The sequence below is a fragment of the Anoplophora glabripennis genome, unplaced genomic scaffold (assembly GCF_000390285.2).
Source record: "Anoplophora glabripennis isolate ALB-LARVAE unplaced genomic scaffold, Agla_2.0 scaffold120, whole genome shotgun sequence".
Classification (NCBI taxonomy): domain Eukaryota; kingdom Metazoa; phylum Arthropoda; class Insecta; order Coleoptera; family Cerambycidae; genus Anoplophora; species Anoplophora glabripennis.
Genome location: NW_019416214.1, coordinates 970,344 through 995,111, shown reverse-complemented (window position 1 = coordinate 995,111; position 24,768 = coordinate 970,344). Strand labels below are relative to the sequence as shown.

The window sequence follows — 24,768 nt, the reverse complement described above, 5'->3', positions numbered from 1 at the left end:
ATCGCTATGTTCCATTAAAAAAAAGATACTTTTGGGTTATGTTTGTCTACAATTGTATGCTTACTTGTTTTCGCAACTTTGATATTAGTCTCCTACAATTTTGTTTCTTTCACTTCGTCACAAAATAAGCGAGAAAACTTTGGTTTGACACCAATGGAGGCTTACCATGTTATCAAAATCGTTTGGTAGTACCTAATTCTAATACTGTTTCTTTAATTCCAGAATGCACATTCCTGCGACAGCTCCTCGCCATCAGGATGGCCACTATGCCTTGGCCGATCTGGTGTAGTCGTCCATCTTGGCCCTCTCGATCCCTCCGTCGTCCGGAATAGGGACTGCTACCTGTGCGTCAGAAGCCGCAGCGCTCCGGGTCTTGAGATCGCGCTGACTTGGCGAAAACAGCAACAGGTGCACTGCCATACCATAGCCGAGTTTCGCGACCCCCTACACTCCTTAGATGACATAATGTGTTCGAGCATCAGATCCGTATCGGATCTCGAGATCAACTCCTACGACGACTACGACGGCGTGGAGCTTCCGGAGCTCCTCCAGAACCTACTGGTGTCCGTGGAGCACGCCATCAAACGCGTTCCCCTGGACGATCTGACGTTTCCCTGTCCTCAGTGTCTGCAGTACCTGCCGTTGGATAGGCAGGAGGATGACGTGACGGCTTGTGCGTGCCAGTGTTCTTGTAGATTACCTGAGAGTCCCATCATTAAGAAAGACACTTCCATTCAAACTAGTCCAATGTTCGAATTTGTCGGTTCCATTCCCCACATCGATAGCGATGAGGACGACGATAAGGAATCTGTTAGATCAGGTAAGGCTCTTCTTGTGATTTGTAATATTTGAGGGCGCCTATCTTCCAACAGAGTTTCTTATATATATAAAATAATGTTAGGTTTACTGAATCAAAACAATGGAGAATAATCCGGCTTGGTGGACCAATTCTGAAATCGGATTCTGATTCAGCGCGTCAAAAACCTATGGAAAATGCAACCTAGTGTCTGATTTAGAAACCCACCCACATTTTGTCGGCTTATGTTGTATTTTTAAGAATTTATACTTCAAGGATTGTAAGTACCTGTCGATGGTATCGATATTAAACTAAATATTAACTTAAACAACCTCAATTATCTGTAAGATGGGTTACCTGTTGCCATTAAAAAATTAATTAAGGTATTAAAGATGGGACGATATAGTATACATTAACTTGTAGGTCAAACAGACTGAAAAAAGTGAGAATAAATACAGAAAAAAATCTGTGGGGATAATGTAGGTAGTAGTCTCTTCTCCCGTACTGTCTGCATCTTTAATCTCCGCGTAAACCTGATGTTTCCATATGGAGATGCCGTTACTTATAGGCGTGATTCATAATAAATCTTATTAAGGTAGTAATTAATTAAATCATCACGCTTCTGCCACAAAAACCATTGCCTGGGTCAAATAATTTGGCTTTATATGGTGCAAGTTATTTTATAAACATAGAAACAAACAGTTCTTCGCTTAGCAGCGGACGCATGACGACTTACGATGAGTGTTTTGATTTACAAACGTATAGCCTGACACAAGCCTCTTCATATTCCGCATTTCAGGTATACCACCCGTTTAAATAGTGAACATAATGGTGTCAGTGACCCTGGATGTACTACCTGTATTTTGAGTATCACCTGTTCCTAGATTTCTTGATTCAACAGCGTCTCATCGGTAGTGTTTGCTAAGAATTAACACCGACAGAGGCTGAATAGTAACGGAAGGCAAATGTAGATATTTTCATAAGTTGTTCATTATTATGTATTACGTCATTAAATTTAATCCCAGTCCCTTAAGTCAACTAAATGAAAGATAATGTAATGTATGTACATAAAGGATATATTAAATTCATTCGTAGACTTTCAACACGAAACAATCAAATGAAATAGGTTAATAACTTTAACATTTGTGGATATATTCTTATAGGGCTAACTTATACTACAAAGCGTTCAAACGTTGAAGCGAAAAAGCTGATTTCCCCAGTCGTCGAATTCGTTGAATTTTGCAATAGGTTTCAAAATCAATTTTAAATGGGTAGGTACCATACTACTCTCTGAAAAACAATAAGGTATACGTACTACAAACAGAATAATTAATTGAAGATAATACTAAAAACTCATGTTCAGTTATAAAACAGTGAAAATGTTAATATTAAAAATACTATACTACTAATAACCTAACATTCGAAAACAATTAATATTCTTATACATTTGTTTTTATTAACAAATAAATAATACTTGTTAATATATATTTAAAATGAAAAAAAAATCTGCATGTGTCTAGGTAAAAAGGTCTGTTTTTGTCGTTCACTATTAAAAACAGTCAAACCTAGGTTGATGATCGAATACGATAGATCAAGATTCACTCTCGATAAACCTTTGAAGGTCAGCGGTCAGGAGCATTCCGAAAAAAAGGTTTAAATAATGATTTGAAGATAATTTTTTTTCGCATTTATGCATTTTAAATTTTTTTTAATCGCGTATTCTACTAATTTTTCCCTATTTTCCCTTAACATTAATGATATTATGACTGAATCACCCTGTATATTCGTATGTATTGTGGGTGTAAAACAATTGAATAAAGAGACCTACTATCAGCTGCCGATAATAAAATATCAAAACTTCATAATATGTTTTCTATTCTATTTTATTATGTTGTTTTGTTGCGTGTACGTAAATATTAATAATAATTAACAATAGCGAAATCGTAATGCATTATTACAGTTAGAGCTCAAAGCACATTTAACTTTTAGGAACAACAATATAGATATATGGACTATTGTATTCAAATTACAAAATAAACTACAATATAACAAAATGTTATTTATATAATTTTTGTTGTCTAAATTTATTAGTTTCTCTTTCTCTGATCCAATTTATGGCAAACAGATATACGCTATTATTCTATTACAGTTATAAATTCACCATTAGTTTTCCTTACAGTTTTCCTTTATCAATAAATTATTTAGGAGTAGTTCGCTAAGTGAAATATAAACTAGGTACTTTTGCACTACCTGTAATAACTCGCAACAACTCCTTAGCGTTGACTATGCAAATTAATAAATGGATGTCACACTGTAATAACCCGTGTTTATTTAAAGCATTTAATGTGGGTAGTAGATGATACCGGAGGGTCATATTAATCTCTCCGGTAACTGTTTCATTAGATGGAAGCTAAAACAGCTATTATTCAATTGTTATTTTTTGCATATTAGATTTAAAAAAACAAAAATGCTGTATTGACTTTCAAGATTTTATTCTATTTGTGAAGTTGGTTCGAAATAATCAGATTGTCTGCTAGAATATTATTTTCAAAACTAGATTACGTAAATATACTTTGGAAAAATGGATTCAGACTGAGCGAATAGTTAGTCTGTGTTGTTGATGAACGTTCGACAACAGTCTGTACTCGCCTTTACACTCCTAAAAAAAGCGCTTGTAGAGAGGATATAGAAAATCTTGTTAAATGAAGTAATATTTGTTTGGAAGCTTTTAATAATTTTGGATTTTCGAAAATTCCTCAGCATTTTAAGCACACGAATGTTACCTTTACATAACGAATGTTATTTTGTCACATGCACCTTAGTTAGCATTCACTGACACAGAAAATAATGAGTTGACAATGAGTATATGGGCACAATAACAATTAAACTAAACTGATACTGCGGCTAACGGGTGTACTACTGAGATACATTATATTTATGTTGAGCCACCGTACAACAAACTACTTCTGACTGTTGATAAATTGTGCAGTTTTCTAGTTCATACAAAAGCAGCAGTATGCAGTATATCACTGACAATACAGATGCTATGCTAGCCTTAACGGAAAGAGGCTTCAAAGTAACAGATTTGTCTTTCTTTTCGTTGTTAGAAAAAACCGTACTGATAAGCATTGCAAGTGAATTTACAGGAACGTTCGTTTGGTAAATATCGCTTACTGTAATCTAAAAAAAGTTATGAATTTGGTATTTATTTTCTTAGTAAGTTACTTATTTGAAAACAAATGCCAAAACTGATTTAAAATTATCAAGAAGAAAATAGACCGATACACATAAGTGGACAAAAATATATGTTCTCATATAAATGATTTAATTTAAGTTATTACGCAGGAATAAAAAAAATAAAGTCTAAACCTGCCTAGTAGTTCGAATTCCTTGAGAGAACAACATTATCAGATTTGTCATTTATACAATTCACAATTTGCCATTGAATCTTTCTTAAGTTATTTTTATTAATGTTTTAGCCTGGATTTCAAACCATTTAGAGCACGAGGATTCGATACTTCTGAAGGCTGTAGATTCAGAATAGTAGTGTTTAAGAGATATATGCTCTTAAGGCCGTAGTGTTTACACACTAAAAGTTTTAGGCTTTCCTCATTGATGGAATATTTTTTTAAGAAATCGTCATTCTGCCATTTAAATTAATTGCTTTTATATTAATAGAAATTGAACTCGTATTACCAGCTACTAGTCTTTTCTATTTTGTAACATTAACTCATCTATAATTAACGTGGCAAACGTTAAACAACACCTGTAATTATTTAATCATTATGCGTAAAAAATTACCATTAATTCATTTCAACATTGGTGTTAATCGACGTTTATCGCAGAACGAGTAATGTAAGTTTCAACAAACGTAAACAGAAATCTCTTTTCGCCAATGCTACCAGACGTTTTCAAGTTGGTGCGATTATTTCAATAGTTTCCCAGATATAGGTATAAAATAAATACACATATTCCAGTATTAAAACTAAGATTTTTAAACCAATTTTGCATTTAACAACTTTTGACGTAATAATTGTTCTAGCAACTGTCACTATTTTTTACCAAAGTAAACATTAACAATTTCTTGTTCAATATATTAAATCAACAACTGATAAATGCAGAGACAGAACAAGTTTTACTTATTGTCACTGTAGTTACATCGATATTTTAATAAGAATAAAAACGACATTCAATTTATTCAATAGGTACCTAAAACGTTTTTTTTTCGTGAAATCAAATTTATCTTTGGTTTGATGGGATCATGCATTTCCTTTTTAGTCAAAATAATAAAATCATTCTCAGTTTCCGGTGAATATCCAATAAACGGCTTTAAATCATCGTGAGACCCACGGGCGGGTTCAGATCATGGTTTATGTTTTTAGTTGAACTTTAGTTGCAATGGGAATTGCTCTACTTTACCGAGTTTACATTTTTGCATATTTAGCCAGTCGTGATTTGCGGCTTGCTCTTGGCCATTCAGTTCCACGCATAATATCGTTCCAAATATTAGGTGCCAGTTATCGTTCTACGCCGTTAACGGGTAAATAATGATTACTCAGTTTTGTTTCTTATTATCTGGATTCAAAGCGTTGTTTCCATCGCATAGAAATACAAACTTTTGAGTCACTGTGTTTCAAACTGTTGTTAAAAGTAGTAAATAAGTTTGTTCACCGTGACACATATTTATTAAATCAATGTGTTCTTTTATTCATGTTTAAATGATTTTCTAAACAACAGACTAAAGACTGAAGAATAATCTCCAAATTTTGGTACGTGGTATATGATACAAATAATTATTTGCTAAGAAAGGTTTTGTCCAAAATTATTGAAATAGGTTATGCTTTAGTTTTCGATAAAACTAAATTACCGTACGCCTTTCCTGACATTTTCAACGATTCAGCATAAGAAATTCCGTTGGTAGTACAAAATAATTTAGACAAACTTTTTGTTCGATAACATCATCCATAGTAAAAATCGCAAAAACACACTTAAACAAAATTAACAGCTGCAAACAAACTACTTGACAGATCGTGCTCAAACTTCGCGAGTAGAGTACAGTGCTACCAACTTTCTACCAGGAAATAAATTCAAATTTACTTTAGGCGGAATTTTTAAATGACAAATTCCGGATACATTTTTGACAGTACATGATAATTTCAAGTATGTTTTCTGTAAAACATTTTATTGAATCAGAGATCTATTCCTTGTAACTGCATGCTAGTCGCATCAACAAAAAAATCTGAAAACACAATATCTTAAAATTGCATAAAGATGTACATCTTTAATGTAGGATGGTACATAGTATAATACTATTTACGATATCTTAAAACTCCTTCGAGATATCTTCTTCATTTTTTAAACATAAACATAGGACATCAGGACCCTATTTTACTCAGTATTATTAAGGCCACCCTATTCTTGAAATAGTGTTTTCCACAAAGACAAATAATTTCAAACATTTAATAACTGAATAATCTAAAGCTTATCAAATAATAGCAATGTTATGTCATGCCATCTGAGTATTTTCAAAGACGCCGCAGTAAAACGAATAAACGGGTATGAAAAACGATCAGACCATCAAGGTTTAAGTGAAATCTACGAAAATACTAACTTTTTTCCACGTAAATGTCCTCATAACATTTACTTGCTTGGACCTACATATAAAATTGTTTACTTTTATTTACGTGAAAATAATTCTTAAAATGTGGGATTTGGATAACAGCAAACGCATGTTTTACAAACGCCTTTTTTAAGTTATTTTATTTGATTAAATTTAAACAGTAACAATGAATAAACAGAACATCAAGAATTTTATTTTTGTGCTTGTGTTCTACACGTTTTATTTTCCAAGATTTCAGTACCTAAAAACGCCAGAAACCTGACTATTTCTCGGCCAAGGATATGGTCACCTTATATTTATAAGGAACACACATGGAATATCTCGCATTACACACAGTTTGGCAGACGCTGTTCCTAATAGTCTAATTATAATGATATTAATTTGTTATTAATACTTTTTCTTATTATTTTAGCATTACAACATCTCTGTTGAAGTAATTACCTCCACAGGTACGCCTAATTTATTCATTATCATTTTACAAAGTTTTACGAGACCTACACACTCGAGCCATGTGTTGCNACAGACTAATGCCTGAAGAATAATCTCAAAATTTTGGTACGTGGTATATGATACAAATTATTATCTGCTAAGAAAGGTTTTGTCCAAAATTATTGAAATAGGTACCAAAACCTTTAACAAAAGTAAAATAAGAACGGCGATAGAAAACGAATTATGTAGCTAACAAAATATTTTATTATTATGACACATTGTTTTGCGATACTTTACTTCATTTGTATTATAACCAGTTAATTGAAATGCCTTTTCAAATACTGGATATGTTCTTTATCTAATTATATACATTCTGTCAAAAATGTATCCGGAATTTGTCAATAAAACACATTCAATTAATCATCAACATTTATTTTGTTTCCTTCAAAATAGGCTCCATTTGATGCAATATTCTTTTCCCAATGAACAAGCGAGTTGTCAAAGCACTTTTTAAAGGCATATTCCGGTATGGACTTCAACTCCTTCAGCGACTTTTGTTGTATATCTTCCATCGACCTAAGTATGTTCCACGAAGTGGTAATTTCAGTTTGGGAAAGAAGCATCATATGGCTGCTCGATGACATTCGTTGAGTTTTTTTTATTAAAAGTTCATTTGCAATTATCGCTTTTTGTGATGTTGCATTATCGTGGTGCAAAATCAACATTGTCCTTTCATAAGTCTGGTCTTTTCTGGAAGGAATTCTGTTTGGACAACATTATGCTATCAAAGAAAACAGTCAACGTGACTTTTGAGCGACTTTGACGTGGTTTTCTTGGTTGTAAGCTCACTTCCAATACAAACTCGTATATGTCTCGTCACCCGTTATGATGCATTGCATGAATGTAGAGTCTTCAGCAACATGTTTCCGATGCTCTTTTTGAAAAGAATTCAGCTCTTTGGAATCAGAAGTGCTGCGACGCGTTTTACATACAAAACATCAATTAAAATGGTTCAAACTGATTATTGAGATGTTTGATTCATATGCCAGCTATCTCAAACTATAATGACGGTTTGCAAGCACCATTTCCTTTACTTTATCTATGTTACCTTCAGTTGAAGACGTTGAATGACGACCAGAACGTGACAAATTATCAACCACTTCTCGACCATGTCTGATTGCTCTGTACTATTCGTATGCTTGGGTTTTCGATAAAACTGAATTACCGTACGCCTTTCCCGACATTTTCAATGATTCAGCATAAGAAATTCTGTTGGTAGTACAAAATTTTAGGCAAACTTTTTGTTCAATAACATCATGCATAGTAAAAATCGCAAAAACATACTTTAACAAAATTAACAGCTGCAAACAAACTACTTGACAGATCGCTTCGCGAGTAGAGGACAGTGCTACCAACTTTCCATCAGGAAATAAATTCAAATTTACTTTATGCGGAATTTTTAAATGACATATTCCGGATACATTTTTGACAGTACTTACATGATAACTTCAAGTATGTTTTCCGTAAAACGTTTTATTGAATCAAGGCGAAACATTATATTGCAAAATGTTTCTATCTATTTAATTACATTTTACGGCGAAGAGAGATCTATTCCTTGTAACTACATGCTAGCCGCATCAACAAAACAATTTGAAAACACAATATCTTAAAATTTCAGGAAGATGTAGGATGGTACATATAATACTATTTACGATATCTCAAAACTCCTTCGAGATATATTCTTCATTTTTTAAACATAAACATAGGATATCAGGGCCCTATTTTACTCAGTAATATTAAGGGCGCCGTATTATTGAAATAGTGTTTACCACAAAGACAAATAATTTCAAACATTTAATAACTGAATAATCTAAAGCTGTCATGCCATCTGAGTATTTTCAAAGACGATGCAGTAAAACGAATAAACAGGTATAAAAAATTATCAAACCATCAAGGTATTAGGTACTGAAATCTACGAAAATACTAACTTTTTTATATATAACTCCACATGTACATATTCTCATAACATTTACTTGCTTAGTCCTACATATAAAATTGTTTACTTTATTTATAAGTACGTGAAAATAATTCTTAAAATGTGGGATTAGGATAACAGCAAACGTATGTTTTACAAACGCTTTTTTATGTTATTATTTATTTGAGTAAATTTAAATGGTAACAATGAATACATCGATCAAGGATTTTATTTTTGTGTTTACTTGTGTTCTTAATTTTCCAAGATTTCAGTACCTAAAAACGCCAGAAATTTGAGTATTTCTCGGCCAGGGATATAGTCACGTTATATTTATAAGCAACACACATGGAATATCGCATTACACGCAGTTTGGCAGACGCTGTTCCAAATATTTGGTCTAATTATAGTGATATTAATTTGTTATTAATATTTTTTCTTATTGTTTTAGCATTACAACATCTCCACAGGTACCTATTTTATTCATTATCATTTTACAAAGTTTTACGAGACCTACACACTCGAGCCATGTGTTGCCACAAAGCATTTTTAAAAAACCACATTCATTGATAGCCATAGCTCTAACCCGCTCCGATTGTCACCTAGTAATTCTTAGCCTACTTCCCATTAACCTGTTTGCAGTTATATGGTTTTATCGTGGCCAAATATGCAATCCGGTATATTTTTTCTTCATTCATACCTGCCTTGGTAGTAGCGAAAGTAATTCCTACGATAGCCCACTCGATTCATAAACGTTATAATTTCACGCTTAGGTACAGTTAGACGGTGGGCTGGATATCCAGTCACATACATACCTGCTTGAATCTCGTGAAAAAATGAAAACACGTTGGCGTCTTTAAAGTGTTGCACATTTATTACACAATTACGATTTTTTATGGGCTCGTATGTATTTGGGACAGTCGTTGGGTATCGGTTAAGCCGACTGCAATTAATTTTTTCAGGCTCAGCTCGCAACAGTAATTGTATCAAACTGAAAGTTGTACTCTTTAAGCTTAATTATATATGTGGTGCATATGTTCAATTATCTTTTACGGATACTCGTAAGGACATTAGTACGGTACGAGGTGTGTTTCTTTAAACTTTATTTTTAATATTATACATTATCTCTATTATCACCATTATCCATATCTCCTTCAAAGTGCTACCCTTTCTTATTCACACACTTTTCCATTTCGCGAAAAAATCCTGGATAGCTTCATCTGAAATGGCCTTTAAACTCTGTGACGACTTTGCTTTGATGTAATCAATATCCTGGTCGAGAAACATCTTCAATTGACTAACGACCACTTTCAAATGGTGAAAACCATTCGTAACGCTGCCTACTACCCAGAGCACTATCTGCGTAAGCTTGTTTCAAAAGTTTAAAACGTTTCTGTGAAGGATTCCCTAGTTTCACGCAAAATTTTAAGTTGTATCGTTGTTCCAGAAAATCGCACATTTCAAAAATCAACACTAACACTCATATAATAGCCCAGTAAATGAAATTTGTAATGCATGTAAATCAAAAGGTCATTCGTTTTAGATTGAAACTTGGTTTAATCGTTAGTTTACGCAAAAAGAAATAATATTTCCCAAAAAGTATCGGATTAAAACAACACGATCATCGTTTAAACAATGATTATAATGTAAAAATGACCAAAAATTAAGTTTTTTAGCTGTATTAACCAGTGCTCTCCAACAGGAGTTTTTGCTTTTGTTTATACTTATAGGTTTTCAAAAAACGCTTCATTTGAGACCTGTTAAATTAAAATCCATTAACAATTTGTTTAAATAATCGCAAAAAACCATCGAAATTTGAATTTGCTATAAATAGAAGAAAAGAGCATAAATAGTCTCTAAACTGCAGTAAAAGTTTTATTTTGTTAAGCTTAAGAGACCCTGAAAATTTGGTAAAAAAATATTTATTTGTTTACGAGTTTATGCGGAAATAGCCGTTTTTAGCCGAAATAGCGTTTTTTTTAATTCATAACTTGTTTATTTATAAACATTAAGCCTTGAAATTTCGGGAATAAATCAATCAACCCTTAAATTTCATAATAACGGTTAAATATATATATAAAAAATGCATTTTATAGTAATTTTTAACCTATTATAAAACGTCCTTGAATACATTTTTACACCTGGAATGTGGTGGGGGGAAAATAAGACGGAAACGTTCCGTGTCCGGTAATTGTGAACCAATTTTAACGTTATTTTTTTTTTAATCTGGGGTAGCGCATGAAAATAATAATAACTGCACGGTCCATTTTGCAATAATTAATTATTAATTTGTTATAAACTATTAATTTTGTTAAAAAAATTTTTTCGCATTTTTTCGAGAAATAGTTTTTCACAATGGTACCAATAAACAACTTTCTTAAAAAAAAATATTTTTATGTGAAAAAAATCAAGAAATGACATATTTTCTATGTATAAAGTTTATTTTTAATTTTTTACATTTTTTTTTTTTAATTTACTTACTGGGCTATAACTTGCACTCATATAACAATATCACGAAAACTAAGTGAGATATCTACGATCCAAGAACATGTGGTTACAGGAGGTTATGCGCAACGCAATGCTGCCAACTAAATATCACTAAATATCTCGATTATTGCGTAATTAAAAAGAATCGAATATTTTCTGAATAGACCAGAAAATTATTACCTTCTAAATGTTAAAAACATTTCTGTTTTGTAGCTGCGAACATTTGTTTTACTTCTGCTGAACTGTCGCTGATATATCGGAAAAAATCATTTTCTATTAGTTTTTTAACTCGGTATACGTCTATTGGCAATACGGGACTACGGAAATCTGTATATTTTTCCAGAGACACCTACAAACCTCCAAATATGGGCATAGTAGATGCATCCATCGATATAAAGCTCCCATAACACTGTTATTATAAATTTATGAATATAATTATTCACATACAATTATGCGTCAATTAATCTTTTAGCAATACATAAAAATTTGCAAGAAAGCTGTGTATGTGTATTTATCAATTTTAATTACAACTTATAGAAATGGAAAGTGTATTTCTTGAATATGAAATATTACTTTTCAGGAAACACTCTTACAAGCGGTATTACTTTAAATGATAGCTCAGAGCTAGAATCCTGAACGTGCCTATTTAAAAATGATGTGTGTGCTCAGAGATATCGTTTTGTTTATTTTTGTACGGTTTCAAATGCATGGGAATGTCACTCAAGGACACCAAGAAAGTGCATACATGAATTTCCTCATGTTGCTGTAGAAATCAGTGCAAGCAGCAATAAATTAAACATAGTGCGGCTTAGCAAATGGATTCTATTGGGGAAAAAATACATTATGGAAACGTAAGTCGAATTACTCTTGTCAAAATATGTTTGCAGTTAATGGTAATTATGAGAAACATTAGTGCACAGTTAGTTGTGAATGGATAAGTTCGTTAAATTGGAAATGCCTATAGCCACCAAGGGAGCATCCATGCAAATTCTAAGACAATAGATTAATGTTTGGGAGCTTTAGAAACTCAGCATTTGTCTCACGTATTTTAAATTTTTATTCGCTGTAGCTTGTAGATTATAAATATGCTGGATACGCCAACTTTTTTCATTGCAATTATTCATAGGCCTACTGTGAATCTCCATGAGCTCCGTATTTAACCCTAGCCTTCTAATTAGGTCCCGTAGCTTCTAGATTTCCTTCTTCACATAGCTTCTGTTTTTCTCTTCAGATTGGGACATATATGAGCTGCGTTCTCCTCTTCCTTGTTCTACAACCTAGATAGGTTGTCTTCTATCAGATCAATATTACCAAACCTTTTCTTGAATCTGCAGTTATCCTATAATAAACTAGAACTATACAAACTTATTTGTTTCATTTATTTTACTAATTTATTTTGTTTCTGTTTAGTTAAATATTGTTTTTTTCTCTCACATCATCACCTTGTTTGTAAACTGTAAGTATAGCAAGTTCCTCTTCCAACTATATCCGTTAAAGTTGCATAGTTTTGACAGTGGCAACCTTACATAGTTTTCCTCTTCCGAACAGTAGAAAGCACACCTTGCACCTTTCTAGACCTAATACACGGGTTGCAGTTTCCTCTTCCTTCCGGCAAAACCTAACTAAGGTTTCGCCTTCTATTGGTCTAGATGTTTCCTGAGTCTACATTGTCTAATTGGAAGTCCTACTGTTTTCCTTATTGTTTCAGTATATTCGGCAATAACGTTCGATGGTCTTTTTAGGAGCTTCTTGACTTGCCTTATACATAATTAACATTGATGACTAGGTACTGTACAAACTCAACACAAGTCTTATTTTACAATTTTCTAATTATTGCATCTCGCAGTACGTTTCTTCTATTTCTAACATATTCATCACTTAACTTAAAAGTTTATGTCTACCAGTAAGTACCAGACAAAAATATTTTGTAGTATTATTATTAAAATTTAAAAAAAAATGGTAATGTAATGCACTGTCGTTAATTCTACTTACATATTGAACAATTAAGTCTTCGTTAGGATCATATTCCATACCTCTACTATGAGGTAGATCAAGTTTTACCGAGATCTTCAGGGACCATCTATGATTCTTGTTCGCCATCAAAGAGGCCAGCAGGATGATCGGACGTCTCCTTCTCCACGTCAACGTCTACGTTTGAGTAAGAGTACGCTCCCTTGTTGTTCTTCTTCCATCAATGACGAGGTATTTTGGGATAGGGTTCAGACATTATTTGTTTTTGCCTTTAACTACACTTTGTACATCCTCACCTTTCGACGGAGCCTTCATTTGCACTTTTTGTTTATTGGCACTGCGATACTGTTGTGTTTATTATCACGGTTTTTGTGGGCTTTGCCTAAGCATTTGGTGTTGATGAAGTGTCCACCTAACTTGGAATCTATACGAGTTTGTTTCCTTCGGAATCCTCAACGCAGGCTCAGGAACCCTGGACGGTATGGGCTGCTAAAGTTTAGACCAGGAACGTTAGGCTCCTAAATATTTTTAGAAATTTTTAAATCCAGTTTTCAGTTTCTTAAAAAGTTGTGGAATTTACTGAAATATTCGATAATTTACAGCAAACGGGAGTAATCTACAAAGCTTTATATAATGCAAATAGTGCTAGTGTACTGGCTGTCCCTGGTTTATAAGTTGCAAGGTACCAGGGTTGAGGTTCGAACACGTCTCCCGCTAGATACGCATGGACCTGCTAGTAGTGTTCGCGTTGAGTCTGACAGTTTTGCATCCTCGAAAAACGCCCACCTTGGGATGGTAGTTACATCCGAATTGTTATTAGATTCATACATTGTAGGACCTTGCTTAGTATCAAATACTAATGTAGAGGTGAAATAGACACCCTAGTACATTACATCTCATGAGGGGATTACACGCGAGCGATTGGTGATTGGCGTGTTAAACGAAAAAGAACAAAACAGATGGAAACAGATTGTGCTTTCCCACTTATAATTTATCATTGTAACGAATCGAGACTCGCCAGGGCATTAAGATTAAAATCGTTCTCTTAAAGCGTGTAGCTGTTTGGAATAATTTCGCTGTCAAGAAGCTCAATTATTACTGAACGATATAATTAAAGTTTTCCTTAACATGTGGGCTGCAAGTCGGGTATTTACAATTCTGTACTAATAACTTCTATCTTTAAATACCCCATAAAATAGGACAGGTACTATTTTAACTTTTTGTGTGCGCTGCATGCGCTCGTATAGGTTTGATTTTTATAAGAAAAATAAATCATTTGATACGTATCTCCGTTACGAAAACGGCATATTGTTTAAATGTCGCGCTTATGAAATATTATACTGAGTCGATATTTTATGATGGCGAAACAGCAGCTGCCGTCTGCAGTTATTAACTTCAGGTTGTCCTTGACGGTATTTTTATATTTCTTTGTACTGTAATTAATGTTAACGCCCGGCATCATTGTAGAGCATGTTATTTAGTGATTCAGAAAATCTTGCGAATTGCAAAAAATTGGCATTTAAATTTTTGTTGCGGCGTCTTTTAATAAGAAAATGATTAAGCTTTAAAGCTATGACGAATATTCTTAATCAGATACCTAATAAGGGAAAAATCGTTCTTTTTCCAAATTATTAGATAAATATATAAAAATATTATGAATCACATTTAATTCCTTAAAAATTTTCTACACCCAACCCATAGAATTCAATTTATGAGAAAATGCTACCCTTAAATAAAATTTATTTCTTTTAAATATAAAAACCATATAATAATATTATTTGAATACTTATAAGATACAATATGAAAAAACGGAACATACTAAATATTGACAAAAGCTTCATGGAAAATCTCTTCTTTCTATTTCATCAGCATCGAAGCTGTGACCACAATAAATTTTTCTTCTTTATTTGTTGAGCTGAGTTGAGTGACTATTTTTTTTTTTAATTGTCACGTAATAACCATCTGCGTAGAATGATTTAAATATATTGGAAGCAAAATGTATCCATGGGTTTACTGTCCATTTCCTAACAAGACATCTATCATAATTAGATAGACTATTGGGCAATACAATATTAGTTAAATATATATTTTTATAAATCCACAGATCGGTTTATTATCTCAGAAACTCAGAAACCGATTTCGACAGATCAAGTGGTCGTTGAATCGCCACTTAAAACTAAGGACTCTGTACTTGAATAGTCAGATCCAGGCATGATCCCAACAGATGACAAACATCTTATCTGATTGGACGACAGATTTTTACCATCCTGGTCGACAAACGTCTAGACATGAGGCAACCAACTAACAACTAAGAAACTGATCAGAAGTTGACAAATTATTAATCCAACTACGACCTCACCATTATCCATAATGTTTTTAAACAAAGACTGGATACGTGCATCCAAATTAGTCCCATTACTGCAAAAACCTTGAACCTTGAATCTTTTCTAGAAAATAAAATTCCATCACCTTATTCAGAAAATTTCCTCACGATTTTTCATTCTAAGGTCCACAAGATCTCTTAAATTCTAATTAAATTAATACATCAACACATTGTATAGAAAATAGATAATGTGCTTTAAAATTTAATATTTCATCATGATTCTGTAAAGTGTTTTATCTGCTTTTGGATAGTTGGTATAATTTTAATCGAACTGATTCCAATGCATTACAGGATCGTGCAGGATAGTTCTTTGAAGGATTTAATTTTTATTTTAAATAATTATTAATCAGTAGCGATTTACTAGATATTGTTGGTATTATTTAATGTTACTAGGGGGATGTGGTCCATAGAGCAATTGTTTCCCGCAATATCTACAGTACCTCAATGTATACAACTGGGACATTGTGTATAATTTTATAATTTTAAATTTTGAGATAATTAGAATCTGTAAGTAACGCTTAACGAATGCAATTATCATATATAGATATTAGGTTTATTTACATGGAATATATAAGGGTTAGTTTTAACGTTCGCAGGTTGGTAATAGTGGATCGCGTTGACAACTTCCCACGAGTAATTTGCTTACACTTTTATGCGGTTCTCGAATCCTGCGCATTCACATGTTAAGATTGATTCCAAAAGTAAAAGGCGGTTGTCTTTGAGGCAGAGACAAATGAAATAGATACAACGTTCTCCCGCCGGCTAAATAAATAATCGGAGTTGGCATTTTTTTTGTAATCGACCATATAATCGAGTAACCGTATTTGGTCATACACGAGCTTTTATGGAAGATTACATATTTGTACCCTGTCTTTTATGATTGTAAATAATAGGAAAACCACCGATTCAGCTGCGGAACTCAAGTTCAAATAAGTTCTGTAATGCCATGCCTGCGAGTGTCCCGGCTATGCGAATACGGAAAAATGTTCTCTCCATTTTAATGCCCAGACGTTTATTGTATGATAGGGCTATTAATTTTACCTAATAACTTATGGCTACTTTCATGCTACAAGCCATCTTTGATGAGAAAATAGTTTTTCTTTTGTTGGAGTCGTGCACAAGCAATTACTAAATTAATATTCACCTGATGATCACTGCTACTACTACTTCTATTTTGATAAAATAAAGTATAAAAATCCATGTACTTTTTCATTTCTTAAACATGTAATATATGCAGTAGGTACATATTTGTTGGTATTCTATCAATGATTGTTAATTAGTGCAGTTGAAAAAGAAAAACTTTCAAAAGATTTGTTACACTCACGTTAATTTACTTTTTTAATTAGATTTTAGTTTGTTAAAGTGTTTATAGCTTTAATATAGCATATCCCTGTAATAGAGTTGGCCTGAATCTCTGGCGCTGCTAGCTGCGTTATAAAAATACTCATGCGGAAATGGGTGAAGGATAAGACCTAAACACGGTAGCAAGGAATCACTGGAGAGTGGCAAACCAACAAGTTCTTATAAGGACTATTACAAATCGACTCCAAGAGCTCATCTTCGTTTGATTTATCGGTTTTAGTTATTATATTAATCATTTGATGCTTGGCCGTGCTAGCCACAAAGTTTGAGCAATTAGTTAAGATTCTGACATCATAAAGGGTTGCTAACTAACCCCTCGCATATTTGGCTGTGTTAAACGGATGAGCTTACTAGCTGTATACTATTATTGCAAAATATATATAAAGTTATATCCCTTCTGAGAAATTAGTTAAGATTCTGACACCAGAAAGGGGTGTTTGTTTTCGGTGAAATGAAGAATATTTTCAGATTTCTGAATATTTTTATGATTTGCTGAAGAAATGTTGAATTTGATCTTTAAACGACCTTGAAGTTAAGGTCAACGTCATTTTCAAGGTCATGTCAAGATACCCCTTTTTACCCCGCAACTTTTGTGTGAAACACTTCTAAAAAAAGTGATCCCAACAAGGTACTCCGTTGTCTCAAGATTCTTGTTTTTTTCTTGTTTTTTATTGCCAAAATATTGGTCGAATCGAAAAAATAATAAGAACAAAAAGTTTTTCTTTTCGTTTTTCAATCGAAATCCGTGGCAAAAAATGAATACTTCCATTTAAAAAAATCAACTTAAGTTCTAAAAAAACACTAGTTTCAGTCTAGACCAGAAGCCGTAATATGGACCTTTCTGAAACTTTTTTTGAAATAATCGAATTCAACCGAGATATTATTTTGTCTCAAGATAAATGCCCCACCCCGGTACCTATATGACAATATAACTAGATTAATGTAAACCGTTTTTTCTCTAACCAGTATTTGTCATTTTCACTGAAATTCTTTTACTCAAAATATACAGGGTGTGTATACAAAATATTTTAGGGGGTGGTTGCTGAAGTTATTTTGTGAAAAAAAAGTTCATATAAACGTAGATCGAAATATGCTTCGCTTCCGAGGTGTTTAAATTTAATTTTTTTTTATTTTTGTTAATTATTTCAAAGAATTTTAAAGATATTGACTCGAAATTGACAGGAGCTGATAAAATATCAAAAACAAAACGATTTCCTTCTGTGAATCATAAGGCTATCGTCTTTTGTTTTTCAGCTGTAGAGCATCAAAATTTATTTTTTTTTTTCAAATCAAATTTTAGCCACATCTTTTCCAAAAAAAAAAAAAACATTAGAATGCTCGGAAATTTGGTACAAATGAGTTTTAAGGATGTAAATACGTTAGTGTTATTGTTATTTCTTCACCACTGCTACATGTTGTCAGCTACCATCTTTTTCTGTGACATTTTACAATATCCCCTTTTGGTGGTTAGGTTCTTTACGTAATATGCACAATTATAATGTAAAATTTCATTTTATATTAAGAGTACTCTTGTCGAAATCAGTGCACCATTTTTTGAGAAAAAGGCAACTGATTGCGTCGAAAGTCAATCAGTTTCTATTCTTTAATATCCAGAAAGTGTCCAGTGTCCTTTGTTGGATTGAAAAAAAAATACAATCGATTTAAATTCAGTTGCCTTAGTATAATTTTGCTTCCTTAAAAGGTTGTCGCACTCAAAAAAAATTTTTAAGCCATTTTTGCAAAAGTTACTCGAAATAAACTGGTTTATTTTTGTACAAAGAAGCTGTCCTTAAAGTGTGCCTCATTTCTTTACGGGTACCCTGTGTATTAAGGAATAGAACCTGTTTGTCTTTGGAGCAGCCAATCTATTAGTATGAGTACAGCTAAAATTTTATGAGTGAAACTATCAGTTTTAGTTCAAATATGATCAAAAATTAGTCAAATTATCAAAATGCTCAATATTGACTGAAATTGTACTCAATAATTTCAATAATAGAATTTTCTACACATTATATACAAATTATTATAATTTTTTACCTTCAGCAGAAAACTTTTTTAGAGACGCCTATGAAACTCATTAAATTTTATTGCCAGGCGTTTTTTTGCATGTTCAACTGACTTCGGAAAGACTATACTATGTAATAAACTAAATATGATATACTTTAGAGAAAGCAAGAAAAATACTACATACAGGCACGCCGTATTAATTAGGCATTAAAGATTTTAGACCAATGGATTATATAAATCAATGTGCTCGTGCTAGTATGGCAGTAATGTCTAGGAGGGTGTATAATTCTCTTTCAACTATCTCTAAGACCATTTTTCATTTGTCAAGCGTTTGCGTGCAAAATAAACCTTATATTTAGCAGTCACCCGACGTAAGGGAAGAATTAATTTCAACATGCAAATACAAGATAAATGTCCAAACTTCCACCAGCGTAGACTAGTTTGAGAAATACTTAAAGAAGAGGCGTACATTTAGAAAAGCTTCCTGTTCCCCAAAAAAAATGGAAACTCCTCATCAGAAAACTTGTTTATTTAATAGCGTGAATTAATTAACTCGTGCGGTATTTCCATGTGGGCACCAGAACTAAAAGTAGGTTACCATTTCAGGCTATGTAAATTTTTCAGACTGACGAAATGCAAATCAGGTGCACTGAGGCAAGAGTGGTTTAATTTAAGGTTATTATTTAATTTTTACCTCACCGCGCAACGCCCACGTAAAAATTTGCATTGCAATGCATTATGCAGATTATGTAACAACTGAATTTCACAACCATGCCGTGACAAATGAACTGTTAACACATGTTCCATATGACCGTGACCCACAGAGAGGAAAGCGCGTTGTCCTTGAAATTTCGGCCGCGCTCGAATTATGGCCGTTCCGATTCATCCTTCATTAATTTTGTTTTCATGGATACATATCAAAGCCTGAACAAATGTTGTCGATGGTAGGTGTTGTTTAATGAAATCGGAATTTGATTCTTTGAATGAAATAAATATATATCTCAATTCAACACAGAATAAGAAATGAATGATACAGATAGCAAAATATAGCATACCTTTCCAAAATACCGATGGTGTTAAAAATGCAACTCAATAATCGTAACAGAGTAGGCTATATGTCTTGTAGCTAAAATCATGTGCTTATTTCTAGTTAGAAATATATAGGAAACAATTTTTCAAACTGTGAAGTTAAAGAAAAGAATAAACAATATGGCCCATTAAGCAAGACCACACTTACTTTTCCTGTATATGCTTGTAAATGTATTTGCTGAACTAAGATCCTGTCTTGGCCAGCTGCAATTTTTTTTAGAATTTTTTATCTAGGTATATATTTATCTGTGTATCTCAAACATAGCCTTAATCAGCAGCACTGTATCCTAGCACTCTTGTATCTCAAATTTTATCAATTTACCTTGCATAATTCTCTTTCAAATTTAAGAGTTTTGGAAATACATAAGGGTGCTAAATTTGCCAATTGCTGACACTGACCTTATATAAAAAAGATCTAATGGTATTCAAGATAAATCGTCTTTAGGTCCTTACGGATTTCGCTTACGCTTACGCTTTCCTTTTGAATTTTACAGTATTATATATAACTTTTACATATTTTACAAAAACAGTTTTTGAAAACTACAGCTTTTAAAAATTCATGAGAAACAATTGTATGACTCCTACTTATAACTCTAGTGATAGAAAAAATAACTGAACTTTCAATAGACTCTTTTAGTTAACGTCATATATTTAGGAAACCCGCAACAAATTGTCATAGTTGAAATTGTACAGACCGAATTTGAACCTTGTGTACTATTTACTTAGAAATTATAAAAATGAACAACTTCAAATGAATTTATTTTTACAAAGGGTTTAGAAGTATTTAAGAACAACCAACATGTGTTTGGTAAAATAGATACACTAATGTGTTTAAAATTTACAAAAAACGATATAAAAGAATATTCCTAAATTTAAATAAAGTAAAAATTTAACATTGCCCGTGTTATTCCTAATGCGCATGCTCAGAAAGAATAGCCTCGTATACAAGTGAGGTCTTGTTGATGTGTCATCACTGTCATCATTAGCGTATTTTCCCTTCTTTTGTTTAATCTTGGCATTTTCTAGTTCTACTTTTCTTGAATGATATCCTGTTGCGTGGCTACTTTGCTTACATCAAAATCTTTAATGCGCAAGCTCAGTAACATTGATATAATTTTAATTTATTAATTACTATAAAAGTCAATATTGTTCTATAAATTTAAATAAATAAATTCTATAATTCTTTTACTTTGTCACTTGAGCTTTGAAACTTCTTAAATATTTCTAATATAGCCAAAATATCGCGACATTTAAGGTCATGACAAAGAAGGCATTTTTTGCACTTATGTCAAAAGTACCGAAGGCCGAAAATCGGTCTAGTAAAAATATTGACGCTTTTAAAAATTGCATACAAGTCGGTTGTAATAATACTGACTTTTCAAAGGTCAATTATGTTTTATTGATAAACAATTTGATTCATTGGAGTGAATAGTTATGTCTTCGCCTATTTATAGTTTTATATCAGATCGCAGTTTGTTGAACAAAAAACTTTGTGTCCAATGTGTTCGGTCGGAGTTCCACAGGGATCCGAACGTGGACTAATTTTAATAAACTTATTTATTAATGATGTCAGTCTTGTTTTAAATGGTTTGAATATTGTTTGTTCACTAATGATCCTAAAATATATAACAATTTGCTATAGATTATTGATATTGATAGTTTTTTAATTGATTTGTGCTTAATGAACTTGACTTGAATATTTAAATATGTTATTCCACCACTTTTTCAAGATATAAACCCACTCTTTTTCATAATTATAAGTCAATGATGGATTTCTTAAATGAAATAAAGGATTAGTAGTAGTAGTAATAGACGATAAATCAACGTTTACTAAAAGTAACATCCACAAGCTTAAAAGCCGCGGTTTTGCACTTAAAAATGGTAAAAAGCTTTTCATTATGGAGTAAAACTACTTTACATGTCACTTGTTAGACCAATACTTGACTATATTTCAGTTGTATGGTGTCCTATTTTATCATTATGATGACACGTTGAAGAGAAAAAAAAAGAAGCAAAAGGAATTGTTTAAGTATTTCAAATATTTCGAATTAATTACCTATAAAATGTGGAGATGTTGCCTATTTGTAGCTAAAAAGCAAATTTCGGTGTTAAAAAGTAAAAAATACCCTTCGAAAACGTTCCGTGGCGACGAAAAAAGGACGAAATTCGTGCGTAAAATCCCCGGTCGGCCCTTGGTAAAAAGCTTTTAGTGTCACAAATCGACTATAAACGTCCGTCGGTGGCCGTTCCCCTCGGGTTCTGTCTCTCTCCCACAGCGAAAATGTGCCGTTTTCGCCAAGGAGCCCCGGAAAAACGAAAATTTACCTAGGAAAACGCAGAGAAGCCTCCACCAAAATACCCCCAAGCGACAAAGGACGTCGCGCGACCAGACGCTCGCCGCTACGCGGCTCAGGAAAAAACCTTTACTGCCCTAAAACTCCCTTTCCCGAGATCCGCGCGAGAGTGACAACTACCTGCAGCTCTTAATATACCAGAATGTAGAATTTACAAAAAATATACTTTAATAGTTGTTATGGGAGGGTTTACAACTTTGCTTGAACAGATTTCCAATAAAAAAAAAATACTAATACAATATTTTTAAATTGATTAATGGTTATGTATGGTTCTAATGGTTCTATATTATTATTAACTCAGTTATTATAAAATGTGGGTCCACGAACAAGTAAAGGTAAATCTTTATTTTTCATTCCCAATTCCATACTGTAGTCTAGGATGCCATCCAATTTCCTCTTGTTAAGGATATCGATTAACCATAGTGTAGCTGCTAACCGGTGTATTCCATTATATCCGTGTTGCTAACTGATAAATATATCGTCAACATAACCAAAGAAGCAGGTGATACTTTTGCTAACCAAAATTCTCATCCTTACCTTCTGTAAGGATCCTGCAGCTATGTTCTTCTAACGTTTGTTTTACTGATACTTTTGTAAACAATTGCTTCACGTCAAAGCTCACTACGATGTATTCTGGATCTTGTTCAATACTCTCCCTCGTCGAATCTTCAGCGTTTCTTAACAACTTGTTCTCTTTCCAGGCTGACTTAATTTTTATATACGTAGATACTGCTTTACTGAGACAAATAAATTATATGAGCCGTTATATTGGGTGCTTCCACTTGAGTAAATCTCAAAATAGTTGTTTTAATTGCTAAATGAGTTTGTAAACGTCGGTATTATTTAATTTCTATAAAGAATTAATGGAATGCGCCGGTGTTTCCACGTAATCGTTATTGTCATTAACTCCAGCCGTAACTTAAGCCAACCATTTATCCAATAACCCCCATTGTTTGTTTCGCTATTCAACAACTGTTGTACTTCCATGTGACAAAGAACCTGGGCACTAATTTATCGTTTGTTAGGTTCATAGAACACCTGCATGTGCGATATCAAATATTTCTCCATGCATACCCCTACTAAGGCTCTATTATATAATGCCACTTCACCGTGCCTCGGCTACGCAGTGTTTTATTCACTAATTCAGTGTTTATGTTACACTTGAGTTCAATGGGCTCGTAAAACTATTATAAATGAGATTTAATTTAAATTTACTGCCTAGACACCGATCGATTCTATGGTCAATAAAAAAGTTATTGAAGTACCTCGTGATTATCTTTGGGTAAAAGTCTCTGGAGGAATTCGCAGTCACAACTTTGTTGGTTGGTGTAATAACTGTCCCTGTTAGAAAGCCACTGGAAAATTTACACTATTCTTACGTAACGTCGTTTCTTTCTGTGTTAAAATTACTCACGTAATCATTTTAATTATCTTCTTGAATTTTCCATGCGCAATCAAATTGAGATAACTGGAAGCATAAACATTTCATATCAAATATACCAATACATATTAATCAAGGACCTGTTCAGTAAACTAGTAATAAAATAATTTAAGATAATTATTAGTTCTCAATGTTATTGTAGTTCTATGCAATATGTAATGTTGAGCGTCAGTGGAAATATTATAAATTTTGAATATTATTTTAGAAAATATATTTTTATTTCATACCAGGCTAACTTTTTATTTATTATCACTCAATTTGATCTTGAAATATGCAAATTAAAAAAAAATTATGTTTTTTTTTTAATAAAGTATTTTTGATTTAAAATGGGATTCTATTTTACGTTTGATAATTTTAATGACAATTAGATTAATTAGGTCAATTTTGTATAAATAATATACGTCAAATTTAATAGAACGTGAGGTCTTATCTCAGTAGTAGGTTAACAAGATAGGTTTTACTTGTAATTAACTTTGTTAAAAAAAATTAAATAGTATTGTTGTAATCTATGTTTAAATTTTTATATTGACATAATAAATTATAAATTTATAATCTTTTAANATAATTAGTTTTTAATGTTTGTGTAGTTCTATGTAATATGTAATGTTGAGCGTCAGTGGAAATATTATAAATTTTGAATATTATTTTAGAAAATATATTTTTATTACTTACCAGGCTAGCTTTTTATTTGTTATCACTCAATTTGATCATGAAATATAAATTGCAAATTTAAAAAAAAAAGTTAAATGTTTTTTTAGTAGTTTAGTATCTCTTATTTTTTTTTGTCTCTCTGATCACCACTGCACTGCACTCTTATTTTTAACTAGGTACAATTTTTATTAATTTATTCTTTTTAA

At 32.5% G+C, this 24,768-nt stretch overlaps 1 protein-coding gene across 3 annotated transcripts in view; it reads left to right on the top strand.

The window, feature by feature from the left end:
* Nucleotides 1–226: 226 nt before the first annotated feature.
* LOC108907821 (triple functional domain protein) overlaps nt 227–24,768 on the top strand; it is an 82,169-nt gene continuing 57,627 nt past the window's right edge. For all 3 annotated transcript variants that reach the window (XM_018711638.1, XM_018711637.1, XM_018711636.1), the window contains exon 1: nt 227–820. In XM_018711638.1, the coding sequence (XP_018567154.1) occupies nt 466–820 (355 nt within the window). In that variant the 5' untranslated portion in view covers nt 227–465. The remainder of the gene's footprint in view (nt 821–24,768) is intronic.